Source organism: Xiphophorus hellerii, chromosome 13, assembly GCF_003331165.1.
Source record: "Xiphophorus hellerii strain 12219 chromosome 13, Xiphophorus_hellerii-4.1, whole genome shotgun sequence".
Classification (NCBI taxonomy): Eukaryota; Metazoa; Chordata; class Actinopteri; order Cyprinodontiformes; family Poeciliidae; genus Xiphophorus; species Xiphophorus hellerii.
The window spans coordinates 23,787,388-23,802,508 of record NC_045684.1 but is presented as its reverse complement, the minus strand read 5'-3'; the positions used below and the strand labels follow the sequence as shown (position 1 = coordinate 23,802,508).

At 39.6% G+C, this 15,121-nt stretch overlaps 2 protein-coding genes across 2 annotated transcripts; one reads left to right on the top strand and one right to left on the bottom strand.

Moving 5' to 3' along the window:
* Positions 1-192: 192 nt before the first annotated feature.
* ndufs6 (NADH:ubiquinone oxidoreductase subunit S6) lies at positions 193-2,677 on the top strand. Its single transcript, XM_032581695.1, has 4 exons — positions 193-380; positions 631-684; positions 1,637-1,759; positions 2,273-2,677. Exons 1-4 carry the CDS (start codon positions 237-239, stop codon positions 2,339-2,341), a joined length of 390 nt encoding a protein of 129 aa, XP_032437586.1. The 5' UTR covers positions 193-236; the 3' UTR covers positions 2,342-2,677.
* A 5,053-nt stretch (positions 2,678-7,730) lies between these two features.
* Positions 7,731-14,053, bottom strand: irx4b (iroquois homeobox 4b). Its single transcript, XM_032579821.1, has 6 exons — positions 13,381-14,053; positions 12,125-12,286; positions 11,895-12,004; positions 11,463-11,619; positions 10,226-10,379; positions 7,731-10,137 (listed from the first exon to the last, which is right to left on the bottom strand). The coding sequence occupies exons 1-6, from the start codon at positions 13,423-13,425 to the stop codon at positions 9,602-9,604; spliced, it is 1,164 nt and encodes a 387-aa protein (XP_032435712.1). The 5' UTR covers positions 13,426-14,053; the 3' UTR covers positions 7,731-9,601.
* Positions 14,054-15,121: the final 1,068 nt, after the last annotated feature.

The following is a 15,121-nucleotide window of genomic DNA, read 5'->3' as shown; positions in this document are numbered from 1 at the left end:
AGTATGATCTTTAAGGTTGTTTAACTGCGCGGCTTTAAAAAACGGTACGCTTATGATGCGCTAAAATAATACTTTGTTAGTTTGTATTTCTTATTTTGCCAATGTAGTGTTTCAAATGTACGAATTTAAGTGAAATGTATTTGCAGCCTCCAGCTTGTACTTGTACCTTACAGGCAGTACCCCGGGAAAATTATGTCAGTCTCCTTCCCAACCACAGGAGCTTGACTGTTGTAAACATGGCGGCCGCTGTGTGCAGAGTTCTGTCCTTCACTAGGAACGCTAAGGTGCTCCTTCAACCAGTGAGGTTGACTGCTGTACCCGTCCACCGATACAGCGTGGAGGTTTCAAGTACCGGCGAGGCTATCACTCATACCGGCCAGGTAGGTCCAAAACGTCCCCTGCTTTTAGTGCTTAACCGTAGGCCCACTGTTAGCTAACCTTAGCCAAGTTCAAATGTTGCTATAGCTCCATTATCGGACAGCACCTTTACTACAGGATATGTGCTTCTTATTTTGCTCAACATTCATTAAACACTAATAGAATTGCATTTTATCTCAATTTGCAATCATGTGATATAGATGACGTCGATGAAATCAATGTAAAGGCTGACTGGAATGTGGTTTCCTTTAGGTGTTTGATGAAAAAGACCCAAGAAGAGCTCGGTTTATTGGAAAACAGAAAGAGGTAAGAAGTAGTCAATGCAACAAACTACAACAAACTATCAGATGAATTAACCAAATGAGATGCACTAGATACATAAATGGACATGTTGAAATACATATGGGTGCAGATGATTAGATCTAAAACAGGGATATGAAATTCAATTGCATAAATGGAAAGGACCATAAACTTGCACGAGCCCAGACAGGATTATTCTTTTTTTCATTAAAATAACTTAGCAGAGGTCCAGTCAGAAAAGTTTGTAATTTTATAATTATATTGAATCATATACATACATATAGCTTGTCATGGCTGCTGTGAAGTGTTTTAATTGATTATATATATATATACTGTATATATATATATATATATATATATATATATATATATATATATATATATATATATATATATATACAGTACCAAAGGTTTGGACACACTTTCTCATTGAATTCAATGAGAAGGTGTGTCCAAACTTTTGGTCTGTACTGACCATATATATATATATATATATATATATATATATATATATATATATATATATATATATAGCCAGAAAATCCAAAGTAAAGAATACCAGAAATGTACATGTCATTGAATATTTTTTATTCATTTGTTGCCATTTTATTTAACTGGGTACTGGTTAAAAGGCAAATTTGTAGTAATTTTTGGTTGCTATGTGAATATGCGTTTACAAAGGAACTATATTTAAAGAAATATTTAAAGATATTTCTTTAAATATATTGATAGAAAATGTACATAAATATTTGCTCTCAACTACCTTTTAATATAACTTGTTTGCACTGCTACTAATATCTCATCTCTTCTATTTTGTTTAATGACTTCTTCTCATCATAAAAACTACATTTTAGAAAGAAAAACAACAACGTTGCTCCTGGGCAGTTAAAACATGTGTTGGCGGCTTTGTTTGAAGATTTGTAGCGTTTTCTTCTTTTTATTTATGTACTGTTTTAAGGTGAATAAGAATTTTGCCATCAACCTTGTGGCAGAAGAGCCAGTGACACACTTGGAGGCCAGAGTGGTGTCTTGTGATGGAGGCGGAGGAGCACTTGGGCATCCCAAAGTCTACATCAATTTGGTAAGATTTATGTATGTCATTGGTAATATAATGAAAATTGTGTGAAATAAGTACAAGGAGTATGTTTTCCACCAAAGAAAAGGTGAATTCTAAGGAACCAACAGCCCAAAATTACAGTAGAGGAATGATCCACTTTTTTGTCTTTGCAACAGCCCTCCATATTGTCACGTATTAATTTCTTATATAAAGCTAACATCCAAATGTTACAGAAGCATTTTTATACTTTGCACACGAGGGTTGGGCGATGTGAAAGAAAAATGTCATTAATGTTGATTAATAATCATAATCAATACAACTATTGTAATTTTCAGAATGCCGTGCGGCAATAAAGTGTTTTCCTGGTATCAACGTGTTTCTCGTAGTAGATACCCTAGTAAAATCTTTTGAAGTTTGTGTTTGTAATGTGTTCAAGTCTGGGGAAAAATCTGCAAAGATTGTTGTATATGGCACTGTAAATGTACATGGCCTAGATAGTGTTTCCACTAATACAGGCGTCTTTTTGTTTCCACTCAGGATAAGGACACAAAGGTGGGGACATGTGGCTACTGTGGACTGCAGTTCAAGCAGAAGCATCATCACTGAAGCATCAGTCCTGTATTTGCTTCTCTGTATAAAATAAATTATGTTGTCTAACGGGGAGAACTTTTTTTTTTTTTTTTTAAAAAAAAAGCTTTTCTTTAACGAGGGAAAAATAATGAATGTGATACTTATAAATGTTTAAAAATAGAGGTTGAATTTTACTGGATTCCTGGATTCTGTTTAATGCAGTTCTAGCATTTGACCAATAGAGGTCAGTGCTGTGCTACATATGTACTTCAGCTGACTGTCCAAACAGTGAATTGCTTTTTAGCGTCAAACTGTAGCTTTTTTGTTGTTGCTTTTTTTAAGAATAGGTATGAAATAAAAGAACAACATATATTAATCTACATTGCTTTCACAACATTTGCAGGACTTTCATAATCTTGAATTAATCTTGTCTATGAAAGATTAGGCTCATGCCTGCAGAGAGGACTTTAGCTTCATAATGCATCTCCTCTCTACGATCTGTCTGGGAAACTCCGGGCCCTTCCTGCAGAGACACAGCAGAGCGGAACAATACATGTTTGAAGAAGATCATATATATATTTCATCAGGTCTTATTCTCCATAGACCCCTGCATGCCAAATTGGCCCGTGCTCGGCTCAGGCTCCAGACACCGTTGGCGTGTTCGGTCCCTGGTGATGCAGCCAGTGGAACTGCATTTTTCCACTCCATGGGGCTCAGGTTGGGTGGGGCGGGAGTTGTCAGGCTGATATAATTGGCCCTGGTGGCTCCTGGAAGTACGCCTGATGCTGTAGTTAACCCCATCTCCAGTCAGACCACAGTGGATGATTGAAGGGGAAGGGAGTGGGATGCATTGTTAAATCGAGGCATGTGAGCCGGGTCGGTGTCAGGGAGACGACTGCTTGGTCTGGCGGTCAGTGTGTCTGGTTGATTCGGAGGTGACGGGTGGTTGAGTTGGAGGCATCGCCGGCAGCAAAATTTTACCGATGAAACTGAGCATATGAAATGAGCTGAATGACAGAGTAGTGTTTTTTTTATGCTACGTTTTGCTGCACCTTTAAATTATTCACTGGTATTAAACATGCTTTCTGTTCACCCTTGAAAAGTCTGGAATCATTGAAGTATTTTCAGGCATTTAAGGAGCATTTATATCACTGGATTTGGTCTATCTATTCATCCGTCCTATTTTCTGTCCACTCATTTGTTTGTCATCCTTAGTTCTGTCTGTACGTTTATCTGTCTATCCATATCTCCCCATCTATAGATTTTTCCAATATTCATCCATTCATCGGCCTATTCCATTATCTCTATTTTTCCACCCATCATCATTCATCCACCCATTTTTCAGTTGGTCATTTGCTCTATTATTCATTCATCAGTGTGTCCATCATCCACCTATATGTTTGTCTACCAGTCCATTTGTCTGTCCATTCATCTGTTTTTCATCCATCAGTTATCACTTTCTTTGCCCATCAACTGCCCAAGCACTTGTCTTTCCATCTGTTTGTCTGTCTCTCATCAACCTTTCATCTGTTTTTCATTCATTATTGGTATCTATTCCTCATCCACCCATTTGTCCTTCAATCCACTATGCCCATTCATCCATCTATCGGTTTTTCTACCGTCCATCTTTCAGTTTCTTTGTCCATCTGTCCGTCCGTTTGTCCATTAGTCAATCATTCATCAGTGTCCATCGTCCATCCACTCATTTGATTAATTTGTCTATGTTCCACCTGTCCATTCCACTATCATTCATTCATTGGATTTTATCCATCCAATTTGCCACTTTCTTATTGAAATGTCGTTAATTTTCTCTCAACTTTTGTAGTTATATTTGGTCAAAGGAGATTTAAAATGGGCTGGGAATTTGGCTGATTCAATGCTGGAAAAGTTTGGAATTTGGGCATTAGGAATGTGTAGGAACGCTGTAGACTCATCACCCAGTATATTATCGTATTCCCCAACAGTGTATGTGTCAAGTAAGTCCAGGTTATAATTGTACATTCAACCAATTTGCGGTTGGACTCATTGAAGGGTTCCGTTTTTTGAGTGGTTTAATCTGCGCAGGGTCTACCACTACATCCAGCCCTCCTCTGTCCCTCTGCATAATATCAGAGGGTAATTGCAAATACAGCTCTGCCTGTTGTTTGACCCGCACTGCCGGGTCAGAAGAATCAGAAAAAGATACGCTCAAATGAGACTAATCACATTAGAAATGTCCCCAACGCAGAGCAATAGATAATGGAGTTAAATGCCAGGGAGTTCCTTAATACAAAGTCCCGCGCACAACAATCACTCACTCCACACAAAACATCCTCCTCTTCTCTGTAATTGCCCTATTAAAATATTTCTACTTTAAGATGTGTCACATTACAGAGCCCCAGGCTCATTATGGAGCTCCATAACTCCAATTATCTGAGGCTCCACGTCCGGAAGCCAACCTGACCCGAAAGGGGGCTCACGGGCAGATCTGGGAGCAGCCCCATCCTCCTCAAGTCCACGCTTGCTGCGAGAGAGGCAAATCAGAAAGCTGACCTTTGGTCATTGTCTCGAGGCGACTCCACTCGGCTCGGCTTTTGGTCAGGTGACAGAGCCTCTGACCTTTACCATGAAAATAATGACTTGTTCTTGTGCCAAGAGCTCAGGGGGTTACCGTGGGGAGCGAGACACCTCTGGCGACACGAGACGGTATTTGGAGGACAGAGTTTGCACTCAGCGCTTTGATAGCCCCGGAAAAAAAAACAAAAAACAAAGTGTGTGTGACACGACACAAGAGACTTGGAACTGTGAGTGTATATATGCCATTGGGTGTGTTTGCGTGTTTGGATTTGCAACAGAGGCTCAGATGGTGTTGAAAGGAAATAGGTGTCAGACTGAAGGTGCAGAGGGGAGTAGTTTGAAGTTGTCAGAATTTTGTTTTAAGACATTCCATCAGAATATTTTCAAAGCATAGAAAAAAATACACAGCTAACAGACACCAGTCTGAGTTACTTAGATAAAAACCTCTTTCCAATCATCTTTTGGGTCTAACGTGGCCTGAACTGTCCTGGAACGCCATCAGTTTATCCATCCTGTTTCACTTCAACGTTGAGTCAGGTTTATTTGTATAGCACATTTCAGCAACAAGGAAGTTCAAAGTGCCTTACATCATAAAAACTGTCATCAATTATGAAACACGCAACAAACATTACATTTTGCCAAATGCCATCCTTAAAATGATCAAATATGTTGTTCAATGTTCCAGTTACTACTAATCCAACGCAACTCTTTAACAGGTGGGTTTGTAGCTTGGATTTTTAATGGAACTCAGTGTTTCAGCTGTTTGATTTGTGGTACACAGAAGCTGAATGCTGCTTCTCCATGTTTGGTTCTGGGGATGTAGAGCAGAACCAGAAGGCCTGGGAGGTCTAGAAGGTTGATACAATAACAGCAGATCTTTAATGTGTTGTGGTGCTCCGTGATTTATAAACTATCTGATCTACAGGGAGCCAGTGGAAGAACTTTAGAACTGGAGTTTTACTGGTTTTAGTGAGAACATGAGCAGCAGCATTCTGGATCAGCCACAGCTGTCTGATTGAATTTTCTTTAGGCAGACTTGTGAAGAAACTATTGCGGTAATCAATACAACTAAAGACAAATGCATGAGTGAGTTTCTCTAGATTTTGCTGAGACAGTCGTCTAATCCTGGAAGTGTTCTTCAGGTGATAGAAGGCCGACTTTGCAACTGTCTTTATGTGACTCTGAATATCTTACTCCAACTGGATTCAGGGACTGATCTAATAGTTTCTGCTGAAGCTGCTTGCTGACTTTAGACTATTACTCTTTGGGTCCAAAGATTATAACTTCAGTTTTGTTTCTGTTCAGCTGTCATGATCAACAGTGTCAAAAAATATATTATTTTTTGGGCAAAAACAGCAAGAGCAGTTATTTCTTTACTGTAGCAATGTGTCTTGGTAACTTATCTTGTGGTGCTGGAAAGTCCGAATGAGTTGAGCATGTGGGCGGCCCCCATGGAAACTTTCCAAATACACTCTGCAGTAAATCAACCATCACCAATTCTTTGAAGTAGGTGAAGACTGTTTACTCTGCAGTTCTGTTTCCTCTCGTAATGCCCTCCACCCGGGATGCGGTTCAGCAAATGACGATTATTTTGTACCCAGAATGCAGTTCTACTGTTTAGGACTTCTATCCTATACGGTATCGTAAACCGCTTAAAATCTATTGATGTCCAGTGTGGTCAGTTAGGCAAAATCAGAAACAGAGTTTTTGTTTTTTAATCAAGATTTATTTCATTGTCTACCATTTGAAAATCTAAAACTGGTGGTTTATTCCCTCTTTTCTGGACAAATAAAAAAAAAAATGCATCACCCAAACAGCAAGAGGTGAGAGCAAGTTTACTTCTCCTAACTCCTATACGGTTGCCGGGCCAGTTTCTTCACGACACCGCCGCTTCGAATCTGCCTCGATTCCAAGACGGGAACAAAACTGTGTTGTTCCTGGCCTGTTAAATTTAGACAAAGTGAAAAAAGAAATTCATCGTAACTATGAAAGATAAATTAGCAGCCAGCCACGGCGAAGGTCCTGTCAGGATGATCGCAGAAGAAAGAAAAGTTTTATCCAAATAAGAAGACAGATGCCATTATTTATCATCTCAAGTCTTACTTATTTATGAAGCAGAAACAGAATGAAATTCTCGGTTGAATTCATCCTGAATTATTTAATCTGAAATGGTTAATTCCATACAAAGCCCAGGCAGATCCCTCCTCTGTTCCGATAAATACTTTATTACCGCTTCTAAGTAAGAAAAAATAAAAATAAAAACAGGAGCAGGAAAAGGACAAAGATGGGAAAACAAGTTCTTTGCATTTCTTTATGCAGTGGTTGAGAATTTCTTTTATTCATTGGTTTTTAGAAAAAAGCTAAAACTTTATGGCCTTTAAACATAGCTATTTGAATTTGAACAATTTCTGTTACCTGCAAAGGTGGAAAAATATCATGTATCAGATAAAGGTGTGACACTTGGTATTATCCAGATGCTTTCATGATTTAGTTTTTTCTATTCGTGGGAAGGATCTTCCTGCTGTCCAAGGTTGACAAAGTCAAAAAGCGCCTAATGAAAAGAGACGCATCGCTGATTGCAGCTATATCTGGAGCCGAGGTGGAAGTGGCATCGATTTAACAATTTAGCAGCACCCTCCTCTGTGTGTTTCCATTAGTCACGGCTGAATACCACCCACTCCCCCCCCCCGTGCGCCCACTCTCACACCGCCCCATTTCACTCCGTCCAAACACACACAAGCAAACTCTGTGGCGCACATACACACTCAGCCAAAGCTTCAGAGGTGTGTCCCTCAGCTCCAGAAAAGGCTTTATATCATCTAAAGGGATTCCATTACAACGCTAGGACACACCAAAAACATTGCCATGCTACAGGATACACTTTTTATTTTTGTGACTTAGTGCATGTGCAGGCCGTGGTGCAAGTGTACAGTCATGTGTTTTTCATTTCATGAGTGGAAACTGTACAGGATTTGACTCTGATCGCTGAAGTACATTAGAGCCTACGAGTTATAAAAGAGTCGAGGATTATTACGTTTTTAAAATAGGATCAGGTGCTACTCACTGTTTCCTATAAAGGAGCTTTTCTCAAAAAAAGAAAATGTTCTGTGAAGTTAAAATAGCAGTAATATTTCCCTTAGCTTCAGGTCAAAGATGTCGCATATAAGTTTGGAGATAAGTGAAAGAAATCTCAGAGAAATTGAGATCTAACTGCTAGCCATTTTAGTTTATATTACCAATTTGAAATCACTGAATATTAAAATGTTATCCTAAATTGGGACATATTGTGTGTCTACGCTTTAACTATTACCAACTTTTCCAAACTGAACAGCGCTCATGGTACTGTTAGCGTAACTAGCAGATGCCTCTGCTACAGTAGTTACGCTAACAGACGCCACCAGTTGTATCGATATGCCTCGCCACCTTAGACTCAATCCACTCTAACCCCGCAAATTTAGGATTTGCGAGGTTATCTCTTCATTTATGCGATAACATTGCAGATGGTATTCTCCTTTGCTTTTTATAGTTTGCAAAATTATCTGCCCAGACTCATGGTAAGCCAGTCAGGCAGATTGATATCTAGCAGCTTCTGAAAACATATTTATGCATAGTAAAACAGGCAATGTTTGTTAAAAATGTTCTATTCTTAAAGTAATCAATGGCAGTTGAGATGGCTTAGCTAGCATTGATGTTAGGTAAGTTAGTGTTAGTGAGTTTGGCTTAAATTTCTTAAATCACTAAAGACTGGGGTCTGTGTAAATAGCTTGCCAACCTTCCCCTAGTTGTGAGTCGCTTGGACAATTTTTGGTATGTACCATCTTTGATGCTGACGGCCATTTACAAATTCTAAAAATTTCTGCCACTCCAGGTGAATTTAGAGCAGACTGATGAATCACAGCTGATGTATCGATACAACTAGCAGGGCTAATCAATGTAACTTTAGCTTTGTTAAAGTTACATTATCGTACACACTTCGCACAAGTGATGGTCGGAAATCCAAAAGTTTGCTCCGTTCTTGGAGAACATAGAGCGAACTGATCAAGCCAGCTAATACAGCTACCAGCCCTAACCACCATTCTTTTAGCTCAACAGTGATGCTATTTGGCTAAATACAAACAATCTGAGTAAGCAAAAATGTGTAGATACCTAACATACGCTAGTATAACTTTTTATAAATTTGAGTCATTTTAAATGGACAAGATCAGATTGAGCTGTCTGACTAGCTATCAGCCTTTGACCGGTCTGAGGATTTCTTCACTTTTTCTCAGATTTGAGGTAAAAATGCATCCTTTGAATACAAATAGGGGAGCTTTACTGATGAAGCCTTCACAGAATCTCATTTTAATATCTAAACTACAAATGTAATTCATACTTTATCATAAGTTTTCATCAAGCAAAACTTTAAATTTTTTTCTGGGTGGAAAGTGTAAGAGTGTTTTAGGACCAGACCAGCTCTACAGTATAAAACAGACACAAGGATGGCTGGAGATTGCATCACTGCTACATGGAAAATTCTACTGACTTTTTCTTTTCGAGCTAAAATAATTTCTTTATCATTAAGCTCTTTATGACTTACAGTATGGTGGCAGAACAAATCCCATTTAAGACTCTAAAGTTTTTTTTTATTTTGCAAGAAACCAAGTCTTGTATTGGAGAACTTGATGTTCCATTCCATCATGGAAAGCAAAATGTAGACTTTTGTTTTTAGTCCATACGTCCCAGTGCTACAATGTTCACAGACTACAAACACGGTGTAGACTGCAAGAGTTCAAAGGACTGGACAGACGTCCCGCTGTCGTTGAGGCTTTTCCACGCCTCCGCTTGTTTGGGCTGCTGGAACGGAGGACCGTGGAACACTCCGTCCACCCACTCTCTCAGTGTGGCCACTGGAGACTCTTGTTGCCTGTCCACACTGGTGAGCGTCATGTTTGTTGAGTACACGGGAGAGGAGGACCGGGTCGACGATAGCATGCATGGGGGGTATTCTAGTGGGGAGCCGGCTTCTGGGGGAACAGCAGTGTGCGCGATAGACCAGATTTTGGGCTTTGTGTCGGGACTTCGAAGGTTTGGATTCATGTAGAAGGAGCTGCTTTGATGGTTGACTGGTGTTAGTTTGGGGCAATCCGCAGACAGTCTTTGCCCACGTGGGTGTTCTGCGTTTGAGTTTGCTTCTTCGCCCTCTGGTAGAACATGTGACTTCGGGTCACTTTCAGAAGCATCTGACTCCACCATGTCGAAGTCTTCAAGGTCACTCTGCAGTTCTCCACATTGTTGATCTGAAAAAGACAATCAGTTCAGGCAACAGTGAGACTGTGATTGCCAATTGCATCCAAAAGATGAGGAACTGGCTTTGGACTTTCTTACCGTGAAGGTGTGTGCTACTTCTAAGCGGCTTCTCGGCTTCACTGCTGTCCTCATCACAGCCTCTCTCATCAGAAGTTTTACAAGCTCTTGGTGACCATGTCACCTTGTTCTCTTTTTTTAGTCTCCTGCGTGCATTGGCAAACCACGTAGACACCTGAAGGACACAGAGAGGCACTTAAAATGAGTTCCAGATGAAGGGAAATTCTAATAAAAGACCACAAAAAGTAGAAAATATCTGCATGACATTCGGGAAACATAACACAGCAATGAATATTGAGTTGAAGACATTCGTATTATTGTAGTCTTTTCCCAGCATTTTTATGTGTACACCATTTTTCCTTAAGCTTTAACGTCTTGCCCCAATCCTGTGCAAGTACACAGGATTGGGAAAGTCCATCCAATTGGCAGGGTTTGAATCAATAGTACATTGCCCATGAAATATTGCTTCCAAGCTGTCTTTGGAATCGTAGTATTGCACAAACTTCCATTCAATTTATTGTGGAGCGCTAAGAAAAAAACCCGAATGAAGTGTTACCATTATAGGTGTTATGAGACGTGATATTTTTCTATCCAAGTCCTGATTGTGTCAGCATGCCACTTTGCCTGGTTAAGTAATTGTAAGCTGTTAAATTGAGTCTTTCCTTTCCAAGTTAGTTTTCCAAGTATTTTAGAGTTTTCAAGACATCAACTTCCTTTCCAAATAGCTGTCCGATTATGTTGATTGTCAACGTTTCAAGATTTCTTGCTGAAGTGGCCTTCACCTTTTAAATTGTTTAGAGGGCAAGATTTTGGGTAATGGAGAACAGAAAGTCATCAGTGGCGAGACAAAACGCGATGAAAATGATTTTATAAGCATTGTGAGAATATCCATTAGCCGCTAAAGACAATAACCACCAGCGCTGCACCTAATTCTGTTCTTTAGCCGAATCTGGACTTTGTTTTAGCATTTTTATAGCTTAAATCAAAACTACACAGACTTATCAATTCTACACAGAACAGAAACTCTTTGTGTAAACATGAAAAAGGAGCATTTTTTTATTTTTTTTTAGCATTAGATTTAGATGTTTGACTCAGGTTTGAGTCATCATTAGATGAGTCAAACCTGGACTGGAACGTTGACTTCAGATTATTTGTAAATGAATATATATATATCATTGATTCATTGTTTCATGTTTAAGTATTCATGTAATAACCATTAAGTGTTGAGCATTCCTGGGAACCCCCCCCCCCCCCCCACCTGTGTGAGCGTCATCCTAGTGATGATGGCCAGCATGATCTTCTCCCCCTTGGTGGGGTACGGGTTCTTCTGGTGCTCCTGCAGCCAGGCCTTCAGGGTGCTGGTGGTCTCCCTGGTGGCATTCTTACGACGGGAGGAACTATCCGAACAGGAATACCTGAACCATCGACAATAGACATGGGCAACAGAGAGAAAATTGCTGTAAAAAATGTTGTTTTTTTTTTTTCTTTCTATTTAGCACTAAAAAAAAAAAGTTTTGAAATTTACCACACTCAAATGTTTTCATGTCCTTGACCACATTCAGACAGTTTTACAATGTTTACATATGATAATAATATAGTGTATTATAATTATATATTAAGCAGCAGATGTTCTACCTAGTAAATGGTTTAAATCACAACGTCTTTCAGCTGAGAGAACGAGTTAACTTACCCATATCTGTCATAAGGATATTGACCAAATGTGTATTCATAAGGATAATAGGCGGCGCTCTGAGATGTCCCCAAATGCACGGGTGCAGTTTCTTTGGGATCTAGTGGCCCCTAAAAGTGTTAAAGTTTAAATATCAGATATACAACTTCCCTACATTCTTTTCTGACCTGTGCAAAGTGGTTTCCATTTGTATCAGTGCTAAAATGATAAAAGTGAGGCCTGGCTCTCACCCTGGAATAGAGAGAGGAGGCGTCGCTGGTGCATGTGTTGTAGTAGCTGTGGCTCTTTGGGTAAGCGCCGCCGTAGACTCCGATGCCGCTTCCAGGAGGAAGCTGGTGTCCCGGGGAGCGCAGCACCGGGTGGGACGCAGGAGAACCAGAGGTCATCAGAAACTATGGAGAAATCAACATCAGTCATTTTATTCAAATGTTCAAATACAATGGCATAAACTTCTAATAACCAATCAGTTTGTTTTCAGTTACGTTAACAGTTTTCATATCCAAACAAAAGCAAGCGACAAAATGAACTAACCGATGCTAAACATAAAACTTCTAAGGAGAGCTTCCAGGTAACAATGTTCAAACTAAGAACACAAGTAATTGAAAAATGAAAACAGATGCACCAATAAATACATAAACCAAAACTAAAATCTGCATTTCATTTAAGCATTTAAGCTATATAAAAGCTAATAAATCACTGCAGTAAAAAAAGATAAAACATGACCAACGTAATGTCGAGCTAAAATTGCCTGGTAAAAAGTAAACCACTAAGTCCTTTGAATATTTATATACAGTTGATTGATCACAAACGCAAACCAATAAGTGATGTAAAGGAACACATTTCAAATCAATATATGAAGTCAAAACTACAAGACCCTAGTAAAAACTAAATTAAATTAAGATAAAATTTACATCTACATTAATCACAACAAATACAATTATTCAACATCTATATAAACTCTAACAAAACGTACCTAAATAAATAAATAAACTAAAGCTGTCAGAAGCTATCTAACAGTTTATTCAAAAATAATAATATTGCAGTTTTGTCATTTTGATTATTGGAGAAATTAAACTCAAAGTGCCTCGTGGAAACTAGCAAATCCAGTTAAACAAACAACTGAAAATTCATGACAATGAAGCCTAAGATATAAACACAAAACAGTTATTTCAAACCAATATAAAGTCAAACCAAAGGTGGCCAGTAAAATAAACAAATATAAGTAAAACATGAGAATAAACAGAAAAGGTAACAATAATAGAAAGAAATTAAGAAATGAATACAGATGTAAAAACAAAAACAAAAAAATTAGTTCCGGTGAAGTGAGTATAGAGGGATTTACTGTACAACTCTATTTTATCTTTGAAGTATAAACGGAGCATTATTTACTCAAATGAACGTACAAAAAGAGCTTTTCTCATCTTTTCCCATCAACATAGTAATAAAGTTAATAAATCCAAATAACTTTTTGACGAGCAGTCTTCACCTGTGGTGTGGCGGAGTAGGAATATCCCAGCTGTGAATACGCCATGGTTCAAAGTAGGAAAAAAACGCAAAAGCTGGAAGAAAACCGCGTGGCCACGTCCGACGGCATCCGTACCACCCGCCGCTTGTTTACCCACGGACACTAATGCATAAACACTCTTACGTTCCGTTTTTTTTTTTTTTTTTTTTTTTTTTTTTAACTTAAAATCACAAAATCATCAGCGCTCTGATCCAAGTCGTGGCGCGCAGACGTTTACGCGCAGCTGTCATCCCTGCGCGCCTTAGGAAGCAACTTCTCCGCTTTACTCTCTCCGCTGCCGCAGCTCTCTTACAACCATCAGGCTTTGGTTTGCGCGCGTATCTATGTGTGTGATCTAAGCACGCGTCTCCCCGTGATGCTGCTCTTTGGATTTTTAAGGCGCGTCTCCCTCTGACGTCAGCCCGGTGTGCCCATCAGGACGAAGAAACTCGCCCAATTAATTCCCTCCCAGCTTCCTCTCAGCCCCTCCGTCCAAGAGGACAGTTCAGATCCACTCAGATCCAGTCCCCCCAGGGCGCAAAGAGCGCGTGATCAATTCTCCAAACAAACACCCACAGCTGCGATGTTTTTGCACGCGCGCGCGCGCGCTGCAAACATTTTACAACCTCGCGTGGCCAGAGGAGCGTTCCGGAGGAGAGGGACGGTGATGCGTTGACACCACATTGACACGGGATGATTGATGACTACAACCTGATATTAGCATAATCGTTTTTGCCTCTGTAGTTTAGATAACTTGTCACCGCGGAGAAATCTCGCTGTCACCCACAATATTCATGAGTGGGGAACGGAAGGGGGGGATTTCAGGTCTCCCCCGAGCAAATTAATCAAACAATGAACAGTCCACGCATTCCCTTGAGTAAGCACCTTTAGCAGCTGAATGGCTTGTCATGTTTTTAATAACCAAGTCTTAAGATGCGCCGGAGGAAGTGGGAACGCTGCTTCTTCAGTCTGTTGCCTTTTTGGTCTTAGAGAATTGAGGAGATAAATGGGCAGAGTGGTAGATCTAAAATGCAACAATGTTTATATTCTGTAAAACATGTATATATAATTGAGCTATCTTGTGGCTAAAATAACGGAGGAAAAAAGCAAGTTGTGAGAAACTAAGTCAAAACAACAGTAATTAAGGTTCTTTTTTTTTGCTAGACACTATAAAATGTAATTTTGGGGAGTTATTTAAATAGAGTAGATGTAGCCGCCAACTGTTATTCCAAGTGGCTAGTCTGTTTATATGGGTTGTAGAAATATTCTAAATGGGCAGTGTTGTGTATTTTCTAGGCACATAGTGCCATTTTATAGCACAATCAAGTAGCTGTTACCTTCAGCTGTTGTGTAAAGGCTGTAAATATCACACATTTCTTAACCCTCCCACAGTTCTAGTACAACGTTTAGGCAAATGACGATCAGACAGCCTGGAAGCAATGGGGGAGGAGGGTGGTCCTGTCAGACCGTCAGTTCCCAGAACCACTCGCCAAGAGAGAAAAAAAAAACTAGCAAAAGCGCACACAGGGTCAGTGCAGCTCCTCCCATACACAGAATAAAAAGCTTGTGGGGTTCAAATGACCCCGTCTCTTACGACCATTAGAGGGTCAAAAGACATTTGATTTTGCAATTCGACGCCTTGAAATTGGTGTCTCTTTAAGAAGCTTCTGCTCTAACACTTTGCGTTTAGCACATCATCACAATGTTTGTCCATGATGCCCTT

What these genes read in the sequence shown, in the direction of transcription:
- ndufs6 (XM_032581695.1), top strand. Translation starts at nt 237, where the DNA reads ATGGCGGCCGCTGTGTGCAGAGTTCTGTCCTTCACTAGGAACGCTAAG. An exon ending in CTATCACTCATACCGGCCAG is followed by an intron (nt 381 to 630) that starts GTAGGTCCAAAA and finishes GGTTTCCTTTAG; the next exon opens with GTGTTTGATGAAAAAGACCC. An exon ending in TTATTGGAAAACAGAAAGAG is followed by an intron (nt 685 to 1,636) that starts GTAAGAAGTAGT and finishes TACTGTTTTAAG; the next exon opens with GTGAATAAGAATTTTGCCAT.
- irx4b (XM_032579821.1), bottom strand. Translation starts at nt 13,425, where the DNA reads ATGGCGTATTCACAGCTGGGATATTCCTACTCCGCCACACCACAG. An exon ending in TATCCTTATGACAGATATGG is followed by an intron (nt 11,620 to 11,894) that starts GTAAGTTAACTC and finishes TCGATGGTTCAG; the next exon opens with GTATTCCTGTTCGGATAGTT. An exon ending in AAGTAGCACACACCTTCACG is followed by an intron (nt 10,138 to 10,225) that starts GTAAGAAAGTCC and finishes TGTCTTTTTCAG; the next exon opens with ATCAACAATGTGGAGAACTG.